At 40.9% G+C, this 24,430-nt stretch overlaps 1 protein-coding gene across 4 annotated transcripts in view; it reads left to right on the top strand.

Moving 5' to 3' along the window:
• Positions 1 to 24,430, top strand: part of ENAH (ENAH actin regulator) — a 96,147-nt gene that overhangs the window by 442 nt on the left and 71,275 nt on the right. The window contains exon 1 of one of the 4 annotated variants that reach the window (XM_057374872.1): positions 6,790 to 7,187. The exons of the other annotated variants lie outside the window; for them this stretch is intronic. Coding sequence (XP_057230855.1) covers positions 7,183 to 7,187 — 5 coding nt within the window. The 5' untranslated portion in view covers positions 6,790 to 7,182. Of the gene's footprint in view, positions 1 to 6,789; positions 7,188 to 24,430 lie in introns of those variants that run through there. 4 annotated transcript variants of the gene reach the window in all.

The raw sequence follows: 24,430 nt of genomic DNA, 5'->3' as shown, positions 1-24,430 counted from the left end.
TGATTTAGGTTTCTGCATTCAGAAACAAAGAACAGTTGCTTGTACCTTGAATAAAGACATTAGTTTCATACTCAGAACTAGAGACATGAGAGGTAGCTTAGAACACAGCCACAAAATGTTAGTGGAAGCTTTTGAGAAACTGAGCTATGGGAACAATGAAATATTTTGTTGAGTAATAAAGAGCAGTTGATATTTTAGGGATAGTTGAAGTCTGAAGAAGACTGTGATAAAATTTACAGTTATTTCAAAGAGAAAAAAACAGGGAAGATAGAATTTATCTAGGCACMGTAAGCCTGAGAGAAACAAGGGAAGTTTTACAAAGAAAGTGAAATGGACTCTAGATAGTGGAAGGCTATTTTTGATAACTCTGGGAAAAGCCTGGTGAGGGAATTGTATTGGTCTTTTCCTACCCTCTATTTATTTACACTCTCCACAAGATTAATTCTTTCTTATTAACCAGTGAGAAAGCTCAGCATTCAGCAAGGATTTGAGTGTAGAGTCCCAGTGGTACTGTTTAATGAGTGATATTCTTGGAAAGCAGTCAGTTGACCATAGTAGCTGAATTCCTGACTGCAGCATGCCAGTCAGTGTCAAACACTCAGGATGAGTTGTTTAGAAWTAAACCTGTGACACGGGAAATTGGGTACGAGGTGGTTCTGTTCTGTCTGAGGGTGGAAGGAGCTGGAGAAAATCCATCACTGTTTATGTGGTTGTATTTGTGAAACATGGGAGCTGAACTAACAGAGGAAGTAGAGAATAAATAAATACTCAGCAGAGAGAGTGATTMTGGTTGAGATACAGATCCCTAGTCCTGGAAGCATGACTTAGGGCCGGTTGCAAGGAATTCCTCCTCATTGATTTTATAGATTATATCTKCATTTTGAAATAGTTTCTAACTAGTTATAGTAATAATAATGGCATGTGTTCACGTTGTAATCTCTWAAGAGCTCATTTCTTCACATCTTTTTATAGAAACATTAATTCTTTTGGCAAAAAAAAATTTGTGATGTTCTTTCTAAAATACTGAGGAAGAATATTTTTGCAACTGCTGCTTTGTGTATTTTGGGTCTCATGCATGATTTATCACTTACTAAATTTGAAATCCAAATTATGGAAATGGCTATTACTGTTGCCAGAAAGCAGAATCTGCAGTGCTGGAAAAGGACTAAAAAGGTTATCATCTGACTAAGCTGCAACCTTCTTGGAATACAATATTTGTATTGTAGGTTACTYCCCTCTTTGCAATCCACAGGTGCTCACTCACAATAGCAAACGTGTTGTCATTCATCTATAATCGGGACATTATTTTTACTGCAAGTTATTCCAGCTTTGCAGTCAATGGAAACTAACCAGCTATAGTAAAAGTGTTGTCATTCATCTATAACTGGGACAGTACTTCTATCGTAAGTTATTCCAACTTTGCAGTGAATGAAAACCAACCAGCAATAGTGAGTGTGTTGTCATTCATCTAAAATAGAAGGGAGAAGAAAGGTGAAAGATGGACAAAATACAGGACACATTTGCAACTGAGTCTGAGTAAAATAACCCCGGGATAGTGCAAAGTAGCATTAAATTGGTGAAGTTCAGYACAAACTTCCAAATGAAAGGCTACACCACCTCCTTTGGCATCTGCCTGCCTAATCCCAGGCAGAATAAAGGGGGATAGTGCAGTTAAGGTGAAGTCAAACCTCTGCTGCGGCTATAGAAGCTGCCTGCTTCTACAATTTCAGGTAGAGTGCACTGAGCACCAGATAAGTAATATGTGAGTATTTTAAAACTTACACGTGGGAGACTGCAATGGACACATCCCATACTTAGTTCTTCTAGGCAAGAAGTCTGCCCTTTTTTATGCTACAAGTGCAYTGTAGGCACTTAACAATTATTAATAATAACTGATTAATAATGGCCCAAATCCTTGGCTGTGGTTGAGGACCTCAGAGAATAACTCATCTAGAGTTGTAAGAAAAGATGGCTCAAAACAATCTTAACCAAATCCTGGGCCAGCTTTGTGCCTGGACTTTTCCTCCAGCAAAAGACAAAGCAACAGAGTRCAATTTGTTCTAAGACCTTAGCAAGGGAGAGCAAAGAACATAATGAATACATTTTATTGGTAATGCAYAGGAAGAATGCAGAGTGGTGGCAAATAAGACTATTAGGGTGTAAGGGTATAAAATTAGATGGAAAGGAAGAGATGAGATTGGTCTATTGCACAGTCCTAAATYAACATTTCGTCTCAGAAGCCACAAAATTCAGCAACTGAGTGGAGGTGAATRAAAGACAAGGGTCAAAATAGCAATCATAATTTATCTGAGTGTCAGGAAAGCATTTTTACACAAAGTACACAACGCATCAATTTACACTTGATAGACAGTACTTACACAAAAAGAGAYTTCAACCCTCACTGAATAGCCTACAGCACAATACAAATTCTTTTCATGAAACACCTAGGGGGAAAAAACAATCCCTTTTTATACAAGGAATTTTCATTTAAATATTTGAGTCAACTGGGAACAGCCTGAAAGACATATACCATACTCCCGACTCACATCTACAGAAGCTTGTAGTTTGATATGCTGATGCTATTTGACAGTGTGAGGGGCACTTGTAGGAACCTYGATGGAAAGAAGCACAGTGGAAAGCTTCAGCTGCTGTTTTCATTCCTCTTTGGAGGTGCTTGATGGAAGATCTGTGAGTTGTTTACTTGTGTAACAACGAGCAGGGTATGCTGGTAGGAAAACGGAGCTCCACCTTWAGGAGGCAAAGGACTGTGTTTGATAGCAAAATATTTGCTTCCTTTTCTGGTGATGTTGTTTTGCCTTTTTTACAACAAAATATTGTTCCTTTAAGGAAAGACCTTCTTGGCTATTGTTGTTGTCTGCTGAGTCATGCCAATAATTGTTTATTTTAGCATTCCTAGAGAATTTTAGAGATAATTTACTCCCCCTTCCCCACAAGACAGTTAGGAAAAACTGTGTAATTTCATAAATAAAAGAAAACAAATGTGGTTTTAGTTGAAAGCATTTCCTTTAATGGTCTGCTATGCAACACTTCAGCAGTCGGCTGACTCATGGCAACCTGAAATTGAAAATGACTTGGGGTTGAGGGAAAGCAGGAAGAATTATACTAGCCAGTATACTTTAACTGTCTATATAATAGTTGGATCTTCATTTMGTTCAACTAACCATGACCTCACACAATTGGTTCTGGTGTCAGCTCTGTGTCTGGTCCAGAGCAAAAGATGTATTTATAAATTAGATTAACATAATCAGTGATGAGAATAATATATTCAATTACTTAATTCACTTCTAGTTTGATAATCTTCAGTGCTAGCAAAAGCACATTGTCAGAGCTATTTTCTTTTAGCTCACCATTTTTGAAAGTCCTTCACCGTCTCTAGAGAGAAAGCCCATGCTTTGTTGTTGCAATTCTCTYACTTCTATTATATAGCAAATTATGTTTTCTTTCTATTATATTCTATAGAAAATTATCCAAACAAGTGAAATAAAATATCTTTTCTTGCATACTCAAAATCCAAACTTTGTATGTATTAAGCAAAAAGAACAATAACCTTCAAAAAGCCAAAACCACCAGAAAAAAATCACTTTCCCCTGCTCCAGAAACCTCTTTGACTGTATCCTGCATTATGTGATTTACCGTTATCGAAGAAGGCCAAATTAATTCTGCATATGAGCTGCTCTCCTGGGACACTGACTCTTGTAAGACACATGAAGATCTCAGCTACTTTTTCCTTTCCAAAGAAACAAAGACTGGAGAGTGGGAGATTGTTTCAGAGAAGATGGAGGAAATCTCACTGTGAGAGGAAGGATTATTCTGCTTTTTGAAGCTTTTGGATTCCCTGAATGTCCCCAGAATATTAGTCATGCATCTTCCTCATGACCCTGTATCAAGGGTGATCCATACTGATGAGATGTGATGGAATTGGCTGGGTTTACTCTGCAGTAGCCTACCAAGCCTCTTGCATTTGGCTGATATTAAACAGGAACACATTCTCTTCTGGTTCATGCCTGGGTGAGCCATTTCTGTAGCTTTGAGAAAGCCTTCATTAGTCATGTTGTTCGGAGAGGAGGCATATCATAGTGCTCAACCTGAGCTGGCTTACCCTTTGGAAGCATCTGAATTCCAGTCTTCAGTTGCAGCTGAGCAGCAGAAAAAGCAAGAGGGAAGAATGCAAAGTGGTTTTGGGGTATTCTGGGCCTCTAGGACCTGTTGGAAGAAGAGCATGAACACAGTCCTTGGACACAGATTAGAACCATTACATGGGTCTGCCTCATAGGTTGTCACAGGCATCAGGTTATTAGTGTGACACCACCAGCTAAGGCAGCTTTCTGCCACATTGGTTTTGTCATTGCCAAAAGAAGGGAGAGMAGTGGGAGAGGATGCAGAGGACGCTGGCACCCATGCTGTGCTGCTGGAGGATCCTGTCAATGACAGAGGTGACAGCAGRGTCACACCAAGTGGCTTGGACCACAGCACACACCAAGCAATTACAGCTTGAAAGCACGTGGTCCACTATGAGAGCRGGCAGATTTCTTAATGCATAATTCAGTACCTTAAACATGTACACAACACTAACTCATTCTTCTGCTAGACTACTTTAATTTCTTGACAATAACCTCACTAAATTGACCTGGAAAGAAAGAGGCACTCAATGTTTATAATTTGATTTCTGCCCTATATAATTTTGGCTCCTCTCCTTCTCATGTAGCTGCTAATATGAGTTACTGCAGWTTTAGTATTTTGTTACAGATTAATTCAATGGGATTTTTGACTAAGCTAGCATCCAAAATGACTTTGCACTTGGTGACATCTGCGATGCCAGCATGCAAAATGATTCTTCTGGCATTTTTACAAATTCTATTGTACCACYGAGTAGGTCTTGAGAAATCCAGCTATAGCCATATCTGATTTGGCTAAGAACACCGAGTAATATAACACAAATAGCGATAATAGTTATTTTGCAGGAGTAACAGCTTCTGGCTATTTTCATTCCCTCTCAGGCAGACCTGAAGCCCAGGCATACTTTCAGTGTTTTTTATATACCTGTCACAGTCAAAATTCTTCTAGGCTTGACTAATAAGACCAGACAGTTGYATCAGGACAGTCACATTATGATCCTGATTTTTTCTGTTATAGAACAGAACAAAATCCTCTTTCTTCTGACTGTCTCTGCCATTCCTTCTACTGAAGTATCTGCTGAAGCCCATTAGACATACATCTTAGAAGTACCTTTATGGACATAGAGATATATTAGATACAGATTTTAACATTTCTTTTGGCTGCCTTTAAGAGACTTTTCACTGTCAGAATGGCTTTTTTTTCCAAACCTTTTATTTGGAGGATGTTCTGGACATAGGAAGCCCAGATCTTAGGAAATTCATTATGCCTTAAAAACTGAGGTCCATTGTCAGTCACTAGTCCTCAGCATTTGCTGCAAGCAATTTTGTTTACATTCAATTGTGTCCCCCTTTTCAGACTGTCTTTACATTGTTGTCAAAGGTACACAATTTTTAAGACCACGATGCCTCTTTTCTTCTGATTACTCATCTGCATTTTGTGATTCACCTCTCCTGCAACATTTTCATTGACATCATCCCTATGCCAGTAAAAACATGTTTTCTTACTAAACTATTCTTCATTAGCTTCAGTTTCAGAGCCTGTCCTTGTTCTGAGTAAGTATTTTTTAACAATTGCCCTTTTTTTCCCCATTTGATTAGTTCATCTCTTACTGTGCTGCTGACACCATTAATTGACAGTGAATGACCCTGCCTCACTGATCAAGGGAGAGGTTGGTTGCATGGTGTCAAATAGCTGAGATTCATGGTAAAAAAATCCTTAWATGTGTGGAATCTACATCAGAAACACATATATATTTTTAGAATTCTTTTTATATCAAGAAGTCTAGACACTGATAAAAAAGATGCTTACACATTTATTTTTCATGTACATTTTTAATAACTAGACCCTAGAAAACAGTGGTATTCATTAGAGAAAAATGAAATTGGAGATGCAAAAGATGGCTTAACGGCGCTTGAAATTGCAAAGACACTTGCTCATCACTTCTTTTAACCGAGACGAAAGAGAACGGGTATTCATTCGCTGGTTGACAGAAAGGAGCCGAACACGAGCTGGGCTAAAGTTACTTGTACGGTTTCGTGGGTCCGCTGCGGATACCGAAAGCCGAACGTAAATCTGCATTTAGGACAAGCGCGGGGCTACCGAAAGATGCAGAAAAAAAAAAATAAAAATCCCTGTATTCCTTGAAAGGGCTTAGGCCACGGGCTTCCGAGGGCACGGAGGGGCGACTGCCCGCAGTGCTGTGGCCTGTCGGTACCTGCCGAGGACGGGCAGGGGGGCTCAGGGGCTGTGTGTTACCTCCCGCACCACTACCGCTGCACCGGGCGAGGATTCCCGGCCGGACAGCGCCCGGTGCAAGCAGCACAGGGGCCAAGTGGGGAACGGGAAGGGTCTAAAGATGAGTGGAGGTGTTCACACCCCGCGGGGCGCCGGGCTTCTCCGGCCGGGACGCGGCTCTCCGGGAGCYCATCCCGCCCCWCCGTTCCGGGGCGACTCCCGGAGCCGCCAGGGAAGCAACAGCCGCGGCCGGCCGGTTCTGCCGAAGAGCCACCGCCTCACCTGCGGCCGCCCCCTCCCTCCACCCTCACCACCCCCGCGGCGGGGCCGCCGAGCCCCACTGAAGCGCCCGGGCACAGCGCGGCGGTGGGCGCGGCCTCCGCCGCCCGCCCCTTCCTCCCTCCCTCCCTCCTTCCTCCCGCCCGCCGCTCCCGCGCCCCCCGCCCGCCACCGCCCCCGTGGCCCCGCCGGTGTCGCCGGCCGCCCCCGCGCTCCCCCCGCTCGCCCGTTCTTCTTCTCCCTCTTCTCCTCCTCCTCCTCCTTTCCCCCCGCACTTCCCGCGCGGTGGTTCGCTCCTCCCTACCCCTTTCCCCCACCTCTCCCGTCCCCTCCCACCCCCGGCTCCCCGCGGTGGTCTGGCCCGGCCCGGCGGCGGAGGGAGCGGCGGAGCGGGCGGGCGGCGCTGCCGGGCGGGGGTCTCGCTCTCCGGGGGTCTCGCTCTGCGGGGACGCGGCGAGCGGCGGAGCGGGGCGGTGGAGACAGAGCAGCGAGCGAGGCAGCGGGAGCGGCTCCCCGACCGCGGGCAGCACCATGAGGTGAGCGGCCGGCTCCGGAGCGGGCGCCGGGCGGTTGCGGGGGGCGATGCTCCGCGCCCCCTGGCTCGGACGGCGCACAGCCGGGAACGGGAACGGGAATGGCAGCCGRGGGGATCGGCCGGTGGCGGGGAGGGGGCCGGGCCGAGGGGAGCCCCGCGGTGGGGGAAGGGCCCATTGTTAGTGGCGGCGGGGGAAGGGCGGCCCCGCCGTCCCCGTCCCCCCGCGGCGGCGGCGAAGTTGCGGTCGGGGGGCGGCGGCGGGGCCCGGGCCGGGCTGGGGGCGGCCCCGCTCCGGCGCTTCCCCCGGGCCGGGCACGGCGTGAGCCCCGGGTGCCCGTCTCCTTTCTTTCTCTGCCGGTGGTGATTCCCCCCCCCTTTTCTTCCGCCTTACCCGGCGCGTGTTGCATTGCAGCAGCAGCTGGGCTTTTCCCTCGGTAATCAATAAAGAGGCGCCGGGGGGGAAGSAGGGAGGGGGGATCCCCCTCACGGCAGCCGGGAAAGTGTCGCGTTTGGAGGTTTGGGATGTAAACACAGAGGTGGCCGTGGCTGGGGGCGGCAGGGAGGGAGGTGGGTGCCTGCCGCCTTCCCGCCGGGAACTCCCGCTCSCCGCCGGCTCATTCATTTGAAGGCGATTTTCTGCCTCCCTGGCCCGTCCCCCCCTTCCCCCCGCCATCCTCCCCCCGGCTCGCTTTTAGCGCCTGTTCTGTTTCCATAATCTCCTTTCTGGATTGGTGCAGGACCCGGTGAGAAATGCGGCTCGGTGGCCCGAGCGCTGGTCTGGCTGCTCGGGGACGCCGTGCTCCCTGTAGGCCTGTCCCTCACTCAGACAGCTGGGGAAACGAGTTACTCATGCCTTTCTTTTTTTTTCGCCTGGAAGTTATTGTCTGCCTTGCAGTTGGATATGAASCTTCTTTGTCTTAGAGACACGACCGTAAGTCGTGAGGTCCTTTGAAGTAGAGGTCCGGCAAGATTTTCATGAYCGAAGTCGGCAGATTCCTCTGCTGCGTGAAGCTGATGACCCATTAGAATTCCTTGTAAATTACAGGAAAATCCTAATAAAATGTTTTGTACTATGAGGGTTCCCTCTTCAGTGCACCTTCAGTGGAAAGGGTAACATTGCAGCGGAAAGCATGAGAACAATCTCCCTGCTGTTTTGTTTAGAATTGTGTTCCTGTATTTCCCCTAGATTTCTTTGTTAACTGTAGGTATTTATGTCCTACGTTATTTTAAGCTTTGTTTTGTCTTGTGATAATTTGTTTTTCAGTTATTCACGTTGCTCATGTAGAAGTCAGATACCCTGTACATGAAAAGTTACTGCTTGGAAAACCTACAGTTCGTATCCACATCCTTTAAGCAGAGGTGTTCTTTTTAATTATCTTGACAGCCTTTAGCACAATGAGTGCTRCTAATCGAGCAAGACTTGGCATAAATATCTTGGGAAGCCCCGTGTAAGTTTGGGTTTCGTGCTGGCAGAAAGTGCTTGAATTGTGCGGGTGATGCTGAGTGAAGTGAGCTGTAGCAGCAAGACTGCTCGCTGTTCACTGGTGTAACTGTATGTGTGCTAGGACTTGTGCCAGCTTGGAGGGAGCACAAGTATTTCTCTTAACCAGCATAACAGGAAAGTGTCTAGGTTGAACCTACCCTTAGGTTGCTTATTTAGATGTTTGAATAGTTGTCTTGCAGCAGTGAGTAAATGTAGGTAAATGAATATATTATCGGTCTTGGAGCTTTCTACCCACTCGTGCCTGCAGAGCATTAAGCTGGTAAGAGGGAAATGCAGTTGTGATTTGGAGGGTCGCTCTGGTGAATGATCATGGGGTGTTTCAAAGGAATCTGACTTCAAGAACGCTTGGTTCCAGCCCTTTGGAAAAAAAGAAACAAGCTGTACCAATTAAACTACAGAGGCTAAGAAAATTATGYGGTTAAAGAAGTATTTTCTCTCTATAGAGGCACTATTAAATTCACTCAATTTTGTTTAATTGGTCCGACTCCAGTACAATGGCAAGCTTTCACTGCACGCTCTCTCTTTGGACTTGTTTAGACTATGGTTGATGGTATATTATTGAAACATGTTTAAACAATATCTTCATGCTGTGTTTTGTTCAGGCAATGTCTTTTAATGTGCATTTGCTGGTCAAGGCAAGGTGTGATGGGGGAGGAATGAAAGGRTAGGTGGGACAAGTGACCAGCATTTCATATACAGCTCCTCTGTTCGCAGGTGGTGTTAAATCTTAGCAGTTAATACTAAAAACATACTTTTGGCACAATACTGATGGTCTCGTGGAATGAGTAAACTACATTYTGCCATTGCTGTTGGGCAGGTAAGTATGCAGTTGGTGCTCCAAAGAACACAAAAATAAATAGATGAACTGGGGAGGGGTGAGAAAAAGCACCCTTAGTTTCTCTCCTGTGCTTTGGGTGTTCTTCAGCCATCATGAGCCTGAACTAATTCTGATCATTTTGTGTTGAGATCTTTCTTCTTGTCTGGGTGATTATCTGATCAGGTACCGAGGAGCAAACTGGTTTTCCTTCTGTCAGACAAAACTAAATATTGTTGTGAAGAGCATCTTTGAATTCTAAAATAATCAGCAATTCCGTAAGACACAAACACCAGCACCACACAAGAATTAATTCTTGCAGAGGTCTGCTTTGTATTCAAATTGAAATGATATGCTATTTGAATAACATCTGTTAGGGGTTTTAGGTTGCAGAGAAACTCTGAATATTAAATATCCCAGTTAAATGGTCTAGCCTAAGTATGAAGTTACTTGGTTCAGGAGCCAGCTTGAATAGGGCTGTGTATATCTCTGTCTCCTGTCCTAGGTAAACAGCTGATTCCCATGAACACCTGTTGCTCTCTTTGTGCTCTGGTTAGCTGACTAAGTGCTGCCCCTCATACAGTTTCCTGAAAACGCTCATAATRGGTATCCAGGAACAGGCATATTCAGTGAGGTTTCCATTTACCAGCTGGCTGGAGTGTGATGGGGGAAGAGGTAGTAAAGGTGTAGGTAACAGCAGAGTTTGGTGCCCCTGTTCCAGTAATAGCATGGCTTCCCATCGTATTTCTACAAGAAGAACGTGTGTGAACAGACYTATTGTAGCATATGTTGAAGTCTGTATTACGGGAGCTGGTAAACGTAACTGCTGCCAGAGCTGGGATTCTACAATGAAGGTTAACTGAATTATCTTAATTATTTTTTTTTTTTTTTGGTATCAGCTCATTTTGTATGTTAACTCCAATAAAAATAAATGAGCTTTCCAAGACACTGACTTTTTAAAAATCAAACTGTACAGCCTTCTCTTGGGATTACTACATTCATTTCTTTGTGTGGGAAAGAATTGTTTTCCATTAGTGTGCTGGTCAGAAAGCAGACTGCTTAGTCGGGTTTCATTACCCAAGTTCCCAAGAACTGGGAAAGAAACAGTATTTTAAAGAAATTTTAAATTCTAGTATTTTCAGAGCCCAGTATAATAATTCGTATTTATGATGGCTACTRTGCATATCATATATATGTGAATTTCATTCCATGTTTAAATTGGGCAAACAGCTAAATTATTACAGATTTTGCCTTTTCAGAAAATCATGTCATATTCTCACTTGTGTTTTCAAGGTAAAAAGGTAGCTAATTTGCAGTCTGAGCCACACTGAAATTTCTATTACCTTAAAATCAGCAGCTTTTCTGCTCAAGTATATTGCTATAGAATGCAGTTGATGTTATTRTTTAAAAGTCAGCATATTTTGTGCCTGAGCTGGTAAACCTTCATTATATTTTAAGTTTTGTGCTAAGAAAACTAATACTATACTCGCTGTTTGCAGAGTGAAAGCCCACAGCAGAAGTAACAAAACATGTACCTTCATTAGGGCTAGGAATTCTTGAAGGAACCCACACGCGTTTCCTAGGGTTGCAGGAAAGTGGGTATACAAGAGCATTATTAGTGACAATAGTACAGTTCAGTCTRCTGCAATAACTGCAGTTATTTAAGGTGGTGAAGTAGCACAGCAGCAAAGCCATTAATTTGATGGTGACATTAAGTTACTGTTGGATTTGTAAGGTAACACTTTGGAATTGTGCCTTTAGTTTTAATGCTTGCCGAATGTTTTTGAAGTAGGAAGCTTAATTTAGTTGAGAAATATTTGACAAAATGTTGGAAGTGCAAGCAGGCAGTTAAATTAGACTGGATATGCATAACTGCAAGCAATCCAGTTCCTAAAATTGCTTATATCTCAAGAGAAAAATTGGTGGTGTGGGCAGCTTTTTTTTCAGGTGGATACAAGAATTCAGGTTACTTTCCTTGTTCTTAAGTAAACCAACAGATGGACTGAGTCATCTGTCTGATACAAGTGTGGTCTTTAGCTTGCACTTTATTTGTGACAGTTGCAAGTAATTTTTGGACAGGCTGTTTCTGCCCACCTGATATGGAATCTGACAGCTGTTTTGCCCGCAAGGCCTCTGGATAGTTTAGTGAATTATTTTGATAGTAAAAGTATAAATCTCTAAAAAATTACCATGTGAATGGAGAGTGCAGGAATGAGAATACTTTTTTTTAGAAAAAGCTATTTATTACCATCTTAGCAATTATGTTGTCAGCCTCTAAAAATTAGAAACAGTCTGGGAGTGTGTATAATTCAGGAATGCTCTCTGAAAGGGCATGTACAAGTTTTTTCTTGACTCTGATTCAGGGTTTCGTGTTTGCTGCTGGAGGTCAGAAAACAAGAGCGAGTTAGTTGGCATCCTGCTTCGGGCCACTATAGCGTAAAAGCCTTTTTTCTACGCTTCCATAAAAAGCAGAAACATTTTTCTCCCAGCACCTGTTTCAGCGGATGCTTTGCCCTAAGTGACGTCTCTCGGCGCTGCCTTAAGCATGTGATTGGAAATACTTTGTAATGAGGGCTGCTTCTTGCCATGCCAGGGCACTTCATGTGGAACTATTATAGAAGTAGGTTATTGAACCACTGGATAAAGTCATTTGCTTTCATTACTAGAGAGAGAAAATGTATTTTATGAAACAGATATTATTCCCTTCTTTACTCTGACCTTTTATCTAGAATTGCTTTTGACAGTTCGTTCTTGCTTCCATTCAGCAGTGGGAAATACGTGTGCCAGCTCTTTAAACATCCAGGCATGTTTAGGTTTTAAGAGCGCTGTAGTGGTGAGACAAAGCAGAAGTTACCTGCTTTTTGTGTTAGATTAAAAAAAATTTGACTTTTAGTAGTAGCTCCAATTAAATGTAACAGAGACTGAAGTCATACCAGCCTTGTTGAACTGTCACACTCTTCCATCTTTCCTTTCCCTAACAGCCCTTGGGAATTCACTAAAACTACTTTGCATTCTTTGTCTGTTAGAATCTCTCCTGGGATTAATAAGGGAGCGTAGCTGCTTTTATATCTGCCTGAATTTAAACGTGCCAGGTGAGGAGTCACTGTTGTGTCCCTGCTGTGCTTCTCCTGCCCTAACTTCTCATGTGTTCTCACAAACCTGGAAAAGAACATGGTTTGTATGGAGCTTTTTTAGTTTTATAATATACAGAAACTTTTTCCTCTTTTAGAAGTAGCTGCACCACCGTATTTTAACTTCCAAATTTTCTAACATGACAAATAAAAACATATATCTAAGTAAAGGAGTGATTTGAAAATGCTCTCTACCAATACAAGCTGTAGACGAAAATGTTGAATTTCACTTCAAATACTGCTAATAAATTGTTCTCCTAATTGCTAAACCTCTCCCCTGCTGTCACTTTTTGCAAGTCTCCTTCACTGTAGCAATTTCACAACTACTGTTAAAAATGTTCCAGAAAAGAATGTGAATGTTGTGCTTTCCAGCTTTTGATGTTGTTATGTGGTGGTGTATGCTGCTCCTAATGTTAAGGTTCTGTGGGCACTTATGGGAGGCTTATGGAACTGCTGCTGGGGAGGTGATGTGACATCTTTCTGGGTCTCCTGCCCAAATGCTGGTGACAGCCTGGTGGAGAAAACAGGACTGTTCAGTGGGATGTGAGATGATGTGTCAATCCGCTTCAGATTAGTCTTTCCAGTTGAGCTGCTTGTAATAAGCACATGTTTTGGGAATCAATGCACAAGTTAATGTGAGGAATTGAAGTACGACTCTCTTGTCTCTGTGAGTAATCTTTAGGCAAGGCTCATTAAAATAAAACGTGGTCAATATTCAGGCAAAAAAAATAACTGCTTTTCATTTCATATACTGAAAATTCTCCAGAAGAAGCTGTTTTATGTAAAAGAAGAATAGTAAAAACTGTTTCAGTTTAGTCTTAAACTRGTCTACTTCTTTACTAAGTATGTGSRTTGRTGTTGTGAGCTATTTCTTTTTTSTTTTTTTAAATTACGGTAAAGAAAGGTGCTGACACCAGGTGAAATATGGGGGAAAGAAGTGGAAACTGATTGTACTCTTGAGGGTGATAGAAAAATACTACTTTGTTGGACTGGTATGCTGCCAGAAATAACTCTGAACTCAAAGTTTGCAGCGCAAACAYGATTGGAGGGGTTTTGTTTGAAACTGCGCTCTCATTCTCTTGTTTTTCTTCACAAATTTGAAATTTCAGTTTCAGAGTGGGATTATGAAGTAATCYATACTTGCTGCAAGTTCCATACAGAAGGTGAGGTTTTTGTTTGCTCTAGTGTATTTGCCACCTAGTTCAAAACTGAAGAAATTTTAAAACCTGATATGTAGCAGAATAGTAAAAGAGCAAGAGTAATCATTGGTATAGCTAAAACCAGTATTATGCCTTAGATACAGTTTTATAGTAACCAGAGAAATATTTTAATTTTCTTTTTAGAGGAAAATGATTTCTCTGTATGTGTCATTCTCCTTAAAGCAATTTCCTAAAATACAGTTTAATGCCTAAATTTTTTTTTAGGTCACTGACTGCTGTCACTTTATTGCAGGTTACTGTACAGTGATACCAGTTTTTAAACTGAAGTGTTTTGAAGGACATGTAATTGTATTTTATTGTGGTCTCTTCTGGCTCCTGGTAAATGCTCTTCTTTTTCAGTTGTCATATTTTTTAGAAATTTACATTTTCTGAAGACTTCCAATTAATTGCCTTTTTTTTCCCTGGTGTATGGGATTGAAAATGGAAGTACTGAATGGAAAGATGACTTAAGATTCTGTTGTAGTTCATGTATTCCAACAAAACTTTGAATACTGCTGCATTAGTGGTATTTTTACTGGCATTGGTGGAAAGAGGTGGTTGGTATTTTTAGGTTCCATTCAGCTTTCTGGTTGGCTTTGCAAATGTGACTTAAGCATATGCTCAAAGTAAATCTGGGCACTGAACCTGGTAGTATTGCTGCCTAAAATCACTAGTTCTTCAAATAACTTACRTTGAATATGTGGATTTTTTCAGGTTCCAAGCTTCCAGCTCCAGGCGAGCGAGGATTTTTCTTTTCTAGCTAGTGTATCTTTTTCATGTCAATAATGCATTACAATGAACAATATACACTGCTACTCATTTTGAAAACTGCTTTTTTTCCCTGTATTTTCCTGTTCTATAAGAATGTCATTCCATTTTGCTTTCTTTTAACATTTAGCATTTTCTATAAACTGTGCATAGTGACGTGTACACCTTTTATTATCTCTCCTCTGTTGAACCCTTGTTGATACTCAAGTAAAGTGTATGATCCTTTTGGCAAAACTTAGTCCATTAAACAATGCTGATTAAGAGTACCCAGTCTAAGTTTAATCACATAGATGGGGCTTTTATAACTAGTTGGATTTGTGTTTAAAATTGTACACAGYGAAAGTTTCCTAGAAAACTTGTAATGTGTTCTTGAATACATATGCAAAGCCCATTTTTAGRAATCTGTAATTGGCTACTGTGGATGATGGTAAATGGACTTTATAACTTCAAAATAAACATAGTTACCTATTGTCTGAAATAGATAGTGTGGCCAGACTGACAAAACAGTGAAACCTAATCCAAATGAGCCTAATTTTGGCAGAGATAGTGAATCAAAATAGTGAATGACAGCACTAGGAAAATYATCAGTGTTGAAGTTTAGCATACATAAGTCTTAATCACTGAGCATGCTACTAAGAACAAGTATGGTTTGGTTTTGGTTATGTACTACTCCAGCAGAAATATTGATTAAAAAAAAAAAAATTACGTTCTGAAGTACTTTTTTCCTAGTTCAGAATACTTCTGCTTTGATAGAAATCTCTGAATATAGTTAGAACTCTAGAAGCAGCTATTATATTTTAACTTACTGTTATACACTAATGTAGTTGTATCATGTTAACAGGAGGATGGAGCAGGAAATATCTGATACTTTCTTTATCCATGTGTGTATGTATATGAAATAAACATATTTGGAGCACAGGAATGCCTTCCTAGTCAGATATGAGCCATCTGGTGTGAAGCTGARTCTGGAGACAGTAGTTCTGTCTCCAGCAGTCAGTGCTTTTCCCTTGGTTGCAGCCTGGTGTTTGAGGGGTGAGGGAAGACGTGAGAGACCTACCCAGTTCAGTGTTGTTCTGWCCGAGAGAAGGCTGAGGAGAGAGGTCCATCTTGGAAAACTAGCAGGAAACCTGTGTCTAATCATGATGAGAAGGAAGAGCAGATGAATGATTAGAGCAYGTGAGTATTGAATCCAGTACTTCAGCTGCTTTTTTAGTGTTACGTGTTTTGGAGAGTAATTGAAAATGAGATTTTGTGCCATTTCAACAGTGTCCTTGGGTTTTTAGCTACTCAGTGGTTTTTAGCTGCAGTAGTGTCTTTTGGATGAAAATTTGTACTTTGAGATTGAGGCAGAAGACCAAAGCATTGAACACATAAAAGAAGTCAGTTGAATAGATTTTGCATCTTAAAGATCTCGTGCTGCAATCTCAAGGATTATGGTGTGATGTGGCCAGTAGCCTTCAGTTTGGTGATCTGCTGTGTTAACTGCATCATACATGAATTATCCTCAAAATGATTACTGCTGCCCTTTACAYCTGACCTTGCAACTAAATTGTGAAGTGAAGAGATCTGGGCTTCTGGGCTCAGGAACTTGATTTTGTATTTTGGCAGTATCTTTGAATGGTCTGTTCATAAAGTTTGAAGGAATAGGGTGGCTTCAGGCTTCTTTGGAATACTATAAAGGTGACTTTAAAACCGAAGGATATTCCTTTTGTGTACCTTTCTTACTCACTGATAGAACAGTTCCATGTTTCTGTAATTGTCACTGTTTCCAACAATAGCTAAATCCACAAATGGATGGCAGTAAGACAAACACAAAGGTTGCCTTGCAGGTTATGAATGTTGTTGCTGTAGCTGTGTTGCTCCAAGGTTATAAACATTACAAAGGTTTTATAAGGAGAGGCAGTATCTTTTATTAGATGAGCTGATGCAGTGATGGACATGGGCAATTTCACAAATTTCACACATCCAAGGGCCGAATTCCTCAGAAAGTTTCAATTCTTTGGAGACACCATGTGGAGATTTTGTACTGCATGAATTGTTGCATGCATGTTGCAGAAACAGGTAAACGTTCCTGTGTGGTTTACTTTTTAATATGTAGCTCATAGTTTTGATGCCCAACCTAGTAGCAATGTTTGGTGTAATTCCTACTTCAGTTATTAAGGAATTGGGTGCTTGTAAACAGGTTAGCAGCTGTAGGATGCTTTTTAAATTGCTATTTATTTTTGTATTACTCTGCAAAGATGATTCCTGCATAATGGAAGTGGAGATTGCTCTCTGCAATGCAATGTCAGAAAGTATAGCTGTGAAAATACTCTTCAAATATTACTGTTTCCATGTAAAGCATGAAGATTTTTCTTTGAAGCATCTGACTACTGGAAAACACTGGGGGAAAAGGATGCCTGGAATGCCTTTTTCAAAGAGCCCATCTGTTTTATTTTGTGAAGACATGGTCTTGGTCACTAGTGTGACTTTTGTATAGTAAATCTTTAGGATGCAGATAGAACTGGATTGCATTGCCAGGGCTGCATCTTCAGACATGACTAATGCTTAATAATACTTAATAGTAGGATTTTATTTTTGCCCTGTTGAAATCCCTAGTTACTCATCACAGGATAGAGGAGTGTACTGTTAAGCCAGTTCTGAGTACCCTGGATATCTTGCCTTGAATTCCCATGCCTCCTTTTCTTAGGGCAGATAAATGCAAAGCAGGCAGCCTCTCCTCTTGAACTGTTCCCTGCCCCAGCAACAAAAAGAAAACCCTGGTWGATTGTGTAACTGTGAGGAGTTCTTGCAGGTTTGGTGATTTATGTAGTAGCAGTCTCAGTTTTCAATAGATTTGAATCTGTCTATTTGAAATYTCACATTTTTTCCTCCTGAACTGAGCTAACCTCCCTGTCCTCAAGTATGTCTGTACTTGGGGTGGGTGTAGGGAGTAGATTCACCCCAMAGCCCAGTCATCAGGTATTTTGGTTGTAACTCTCAGGGAGCTTACCMTGTTCTTGTCTGGGAACGGGAAGGATGTTTAAAAAAGAAACAACAAAGAAACGAAGACCTGAGAGAGTACTGTCTCCAATTTGCTGGTGCATATTTTTATATAACTTAGGATTTATCAATGTATCAATTTCCCAACCACTTGAGTGATTGTGATTTTCKTGCTCTTTTGGGAACAAGGAGAGATCTTATGCAATTCCTATTGTCTTACAAAAAACTTTCCCATGAAGAGGCACAGAGTTTRGGTGGACATACATTGTTATGAAATCTGAAGATAAACTGATTTTAAAGTAGTTTGGGTAGGTGCTCATTTTTAATATTTTGCAAGACAAAACCAATCCCTGAAACAAAACAAAGTAAAGCMATTTAGAAATAATCCATAGGCTTTTCTGCTGGAATTTGAGTGCATTAGGTTTTTCACATAGGGTGACAGAAATACYGTATGAAATGCCAAAACCATTTAATGCTTAAGAATGGAAGTTTTGTGCATCTAAGAACTTTTTCTTGATCATTACTATAGAATTAAAACGTTGCTGGCCATATCCACTACAGCAGGGGATTTTCTCTTGGCAGCACYATACCTTACAGCCATTTAAATGCTCAGAATCATTTAAATGTAGACCAGAGTAAATGCTGGAGATCGTCACCAATTCACCAAAGATGCTAAGGTAATGTTTATGCTGTGGATGTTCTGTTTCTTCAGGAAGATTGGGGTTAATTGTAGCTTGGCAAGTAAAAAAAAAAAAAAGTTCCATATTGTTTTTCTGCAGTAGATTCCTGTTGCTATGCAACAAACAGAATGTCACTTAGTACAGGATATATTAAATTGGTATTCCCGGCACATATCTCTGCCCGTTCATTTTATACTTTAGCAGGAGGGTATGGTTCTGGCTTCCTGTAGGACTGGAGCATGAAGTATGTATTTGAGCTGCTATTCTGGGGCTTGCTGGAGCTGCGGTGACGTCAGTGCACTTGCAGAGCCTTTCTTTGTTTGCGGATGGATGGGACACCTGTGCARCACAATCAGGCTTCCAACCAGACAAAAAGGGGTGGTGGTTATCTTCCCCGAGGTGGGATGGCATTGCCAAGCAACATGTTAGCACTTCAAAAGGGAGAAATTGGTTATATGGATAAAATATTAGGCTGTGATTTGTGAAAACCTTTATACATGATGCGGAGAAGGTTAATGCAGATGGCACTAAATGAATCTTTAAAGCAAAAGATCTGGTTAATTTTTAATGATTAGATTTAATTTTAATATTTGAATATGTTCATACCTCCTCTGCCTACCTCCCCATTCCCCTCTGTGCTAAACCCAACCAGTCTCAGCATCCAAACTCTGTACATTTGCTTTTGATGGATTCTGGAATAAATGTTTAGAGCATGTTTGGGAAAATTACCCTCTGTGGCTCTGGAACCAGTAATTAAGTAATGGACAAATGACAGCATCTGGTAAGGCATTATTTTATAATCTAGTTAGTCTTCKGTAGTGGGAAACAAGGCAAAAGTAATATTTGAAATCTAGAAGGATGTTAATTTGGTCTTTGCTTCRAAGTCTGTGCTGCAATATAGATGTCTGAAATACAGAAACTGGAAAACTGAGGATTTGTAATGCTGTGCTTTTGTAACATATGCATTGTGTCTTGGGTGGCATGATGCTTATACTGTGTAATAATCCATCTTAATTTAATCAGTTTTCTGATTTTTTTTGTGGGTTTTGAAAGACAACTCATGAGATCTAAGCTGAAATTARGGTAGATGCTTAAATTAGCAGGTCAAATACTGTCACTTTCCTGCTCTTAGAACTGTCTAACTTCTTTGCAAATCTGAAGCAGATTTGAAAGTAGCTGTTTTAAAAAAAATACTRCAGTAAATGTACTTATGTGTGGCTTCTTAATAAAGCAGAGACCAAAATGAAGAGTCAAAGTAAAGCTAGGAAAAGATTCAGAACACCTCTCAGTACTGTTTTCTTGCTTGTTTTGCCAAGGGGGTGTCTCTAATCTATAAAGCATCATTGAGCAAGCAGCCTTTAGTAATACAAATGCTTTTCTTGTAGTCTGATGCTTAATTCAGACCTCAGTGCCAGAGAGTTGTGTGCCTGTTCTCAAGCAGACCCAATAAAAAAGCATTTCTCTGTGTACACAAAGACAACTTGATGCAACCTAAAATATTCTTGTGGCATTTGGTGACATCCAACCTGAGCTCTGTCACAGAGATAATTTAAATACATGGACGGGRATGCTTGGGGGCTTTTTGCTTTCTGTTTTGGGAAGAGGGATCTCTGCTTCTGTTTCACAACTGTTTGGCAAGAAAGAAGAAAGAGAAGTCACAAGAGAAAACTGCTTGTGACTTTTGGTGCTATGATGGCTTGTTTTAATTCTATCTTTYGGCACAGGAAACAGTAGGAATTTGGAAAAATGTCTCCACTTCTTAAGAACGGGGGCAGAAYGTAATTCAATTATGAAGATAACATTTTTGTCTGTAACTTTAATGAAATGAACTTACTTTAATGTGTAGATGGAGAAGTTCTAGAATATACCCAGGAAATGGGGAAATATAAGCTGTAAATTTTAAGTACTCTGCTGGTAGGCTGCTTAGGTAAAYCTTAAAGGAAGTCAAAGTAGAAAGTGGATGTTCTAGAAACACTCTGGTTGTAGCATAAGAAACATTTAAAAGTTAAGCTCACGTGTTGTGCTGCTGTAAATAGGGCTATGACAAAATAGCTTTTCATAACCATCATCTTTCCCCCCCAAATCAAAAGTAAGTTGGGGTAAATCCTGTAGATTTGATACCAGTAGTCCAAAGTTCTGTTTGGCTGTGAAAAGAAATCGATACATTCTTTGTCTGTGTGTGACCAGTGACACTACCCTGCTAGCTCTTGGTCATTAATTAACACCTGTATGCAGAATTATCTCAAAAAGGATGTTGGAGCATGGGAATGATAATACACTTCTTTTTCCTCCCCTACAACAGAACCTGGATTCTGGTTTGCAGAAAGAAATAGATTGTGAAGGCTGCTTTTTTTTTTTCTTTTTTGTTTAGTTTATCTTTCTCTGTTGCAGAGGTTGGAAAGTCTCTAATGAATGAGGTAGGGAATTGCTTGAAGAAAAGATTATTTCATGGACTCAGCTCAGTGTTTTCTGCAAGCACTGACTGCTTTTTATTTTTCAAAGAATTTCTGTCCTTTGGTGCTGGTTGAGAGTTGTCAGGGGTGTTCATTAGCTGTGTCCTGGCTTGTTTTCTTACTGACTAACTTAGGACTGTGGGGCTGATCTGGCAAAACGTTAAATTATTCAGCATCTACCTTAGTCCTTCAAAGCAGAGTGAATCTTAGATGGCCACTAAAGACAAAGGCCCYTAGATCATCTTGGCTTRAATGAGCAACATCTGAAGACYGCSTGCACCAGTTGTTGTGCTTCAGCTYTCCCATGGAGGAAACAACTTCCCGTCTGTTTCTCCTTTAATTTCCAACATTTGCTAATTTCTTAAAARGAAGCTRTGTTCAAGTTTGAAGCTCTCAGATGCTATATTTTATGACACTGTGCTTAAACTGTGAATAACTTCTGAATTTGGTATTCAGAACAAGTTTTGATTAATGTGCAAAAAACGTCACTACACATTGAATAATGAAGAAACCTACTAGCTGTTCGTTTACTCCTCAGTTCATCTATCCAAAGTCAGAGGCAGTCTGAGAAAAAAGGTGGGAGGGGTGAGAGGAGTAAGTATGTAACCAAGACTTTTTAATGGTTTTGCAACTGCAAGTCGCTCCTTCCTTCATATATAACTTTGAGATGTTCTTAACTCATGTACTTTCTTTTAACATTGRAGTTTCTTTTTTAAACCAGAATACAATGTAATTTTTCATGTTCTTTAAAAACTGAAATAATAGGCCAAACATAGTGTGCCATAATATTTGAAAGACACATAGATTTGGAACAGCTCGATTGTCAGCTGCATGTGCTCCCTAAAATCACTGTAACTCATGGTAATTCTTGTCCTGTTAGTAGAACATGCACATATAGGAAGCTGAAACTGTGATCACAAGGTGTGCTTGCCAGAGAGGAGCCCTAACTCCAGGGCTCTGTGGTTATCCTGTGATTAATCAGAATTGCTGACTTCAGCCAAACTAAGATACATCAATTGTTATCCATCAGTTTTTAGACAGGACTGGGGCACTCAGTTCATTGTTCTGGTGTTTTGTGTAGGTTAGATCAGGTGACTTTCTCTGAAGGTGCRTTGGATTGGATTAAGTTGATCTCTCCTTTACCATACAACTAAAGGTAATGTTCACCTGACTTGAGTAATGGGACAGTCCAATTTGGTGACTCCTTTTAGATAACTGAAGTGCACCTGGTCTATAATAAGTGCTGAAATGGGCCACTTCTATGTGTTTTGGCTACATGGCAGATATAGGCCTGGTTATTAAGGAAGGAGGAGTTGTGGTGCCATCTGAGAAGCGAGGAACAGCTTTTCAAAATAACTGTACACGTTCTTTGCCTTTATCTTTGTGGCTCTGGAGAAAGTGATGCCGGTGACCATCCGGGCAGACAGATTTTTCCTCCAGGCTCTGATCTGCAGGTTGCAGTTTGTTCACCTCATTTAAAAGTGTCTTTAATCTGAGATGGTATCACCGCTAATGGAAAACTTTTTTTCTCATTCTGAATTATCTCTAGAGGTTTTACTGTAATCTTCCTTCTACATATTAAGGCTTCCACACTCCTTAACTGTGGACTGTACAGAATAGTTTATTCTCTCTGAAGCTACCTGTAGTGTATGTGAGGCTTCATGTTYCTCCTGAGTCTTYTCAAGACTAAGCTCACCAAATTCATTAATCTCTCACTATGGTCTGTTTTAAGACATCCTGCCAGTTGTTACTCCCCACTTGGTCCACATCATTTGGAAGCTAAGGCTGATTGTTGTCTAGTCTGTCATGTACTGATTTCCATCTGTTCACTGGAATGTATCTAAATGTAGATCTGAGCTTTTTTTTTTTTCTTCCAGTCACTCTTCCAGTATGCTGTTATTATTCAGAATTCTTACCCTGTTTTCATCTTCTGGGCTCYTGTCCTCGCTGATAGCAACACTCTTCCATTTCTTTATGGTTCTAGTGTAGCACAGGCATTGCAAAGCTGCACTTGATCTATTTCCTCTGAGTGTAGCATYGATAACTGGTGTCTGAATAAGGTTTTCAGAATTCCTTTCTGCTCTCCTTACAGTCATTTTTTGTATACTTCTCTTAGAAAAATGTCCTGTGAATGCTGTCGAGAACCAAGCCATATGACAGCATCTGCTACTTCTCTATAGTGATTAACTTAGGACTCCAAAAGAACTAGAGGAAATTAAACTTAATTGACATAATTAGTTCATAAGTGGTGTTGAAGATGCATTTGTTATCTTTTAGTGGGTTTTTACTAATAGTTTGTGCTGGTGTTTTTCTTGGGATTGAAGTTAAACGTAGGTTCTTTATAGACTTGATAGCCTGCTTCCTTCCTCATTCAAAASCTCACATCTGCTCTGGATGTAACTCTGGGCCATTGGCTTCTGCAAACCTGATTGACATCCCTCCATGGGTTGAGGTTCTGAAYAGCAGCTGAAATACAGTAGTTTGGTGGAAAATTTTGCTGAGTTTCTCAGCTTGGAATTGTATCTGTTTAGTGTAAGCCAATCAACTGCAGTCTCCTGAAAACYGAGGCTCATACCTATTACATTCAGGGTTTTCTCAAGGGGAAAAGGTACATAGTAAGTGCAGGCACAAAATACCCCAAATAAGTCGTCTGTTTTGGTTGAAGCTTGCAAATTTCTACACAGTTGAGAACATGAGCTTTGTGAAAAGCAATGTGGAGCAATCTGTTGCTGGTATCACTAAAAGTACTGCAGAGAAAAAACTAAAGCATAAAGAATGAGAATGGTGTGAGCTCCYCTGGTAATGCTCAGGGATCGCACTGAGAAGGATTACCCTCTTGGGATTCAAGCAGGGTGGATCAGTTTATGGGATAAGATGTGGGGCTATAGCCTAAAAGAAGGGARAAGGTTGGTTTTGCAGAAATAACCCTCTCTTTACCATAAACTCATCTTGCTCTAGTTACACAACTGCAGTGTGCATCAGATTTTGTTCCCTTACTGTGCTACCAGTGTGTTGCAAGCACCTGATTMAAACCCTTTCAGTCTGGCTCAGGCTGTTGTTTGCTGCAGTGGATTGTAGCAGAGTTCTGTACTGAATCTCAAACTTGTTCTGACTTTCAGCAGAAATCCCRTGTTTTCATTAGAATGAGTTATATTGTCATAACAGGAATCTGCATAGTTTAGAAACTTCCAAGGAAGTCTAATGCATTAGAGAGTGTTTTGTGACTTGCTGTGTGTTCTTCTACAGTGTGATGTTTGTAAGTAGAATCATTTTTTTAAAGCAAAATGTTTTACTTGAAAATAAATCTGATTGAAGAAGCTTTGTACCATCAGAGAGAGTTTTGCTGAGATGTAATTAGAGCACTCATGGCTTCTGCACCTAGCAAAAATACCACCTGAAGAGACAGGTGGTTTGCCCTTTGTACGTGGCTTTTTTTTTTGTCCCATAATAGTTTGAAAGTGTTGGAAATACTGCTAGACTGTGTTATCAAATACTAATTTTCTGTGTAGCTACTTGGTACACTTAGAGGATAAGCTCTTAAACTGGTAATCATGGATTATTTACTTCTATTTGAAACCATTTGAATTTTTATTAAAACAATGGCAGTATGAACCACTTCTATCTGCAAAATATCTTGAAAACATGAGAACMTTTTCATTTTGCTTTTCTTTTGTGTTGCAACAAGCTACTGTTTGTAGTTATGGTCTTCTCAY

Source organism: Malurus melanocephalus, unplaced genomic scaffold, assembly GCF_030028575.1.
Source record: "Malurus melanocephalus ecotype Western Australia unplaced genomic scaffold, MMel_1.1 scaffold_235, whole genome shotgun sequence".
Taxonomy (NCBI): domain Eukaryota; kingdom Metazoa; phylum Chordata; class Aves; order Passeriformes; family Maluridae; genus Malurus; species Malurus melanocephalus.
This window is presented reverse-complemented; position numbering and strand designations above follow the sequence as displayed.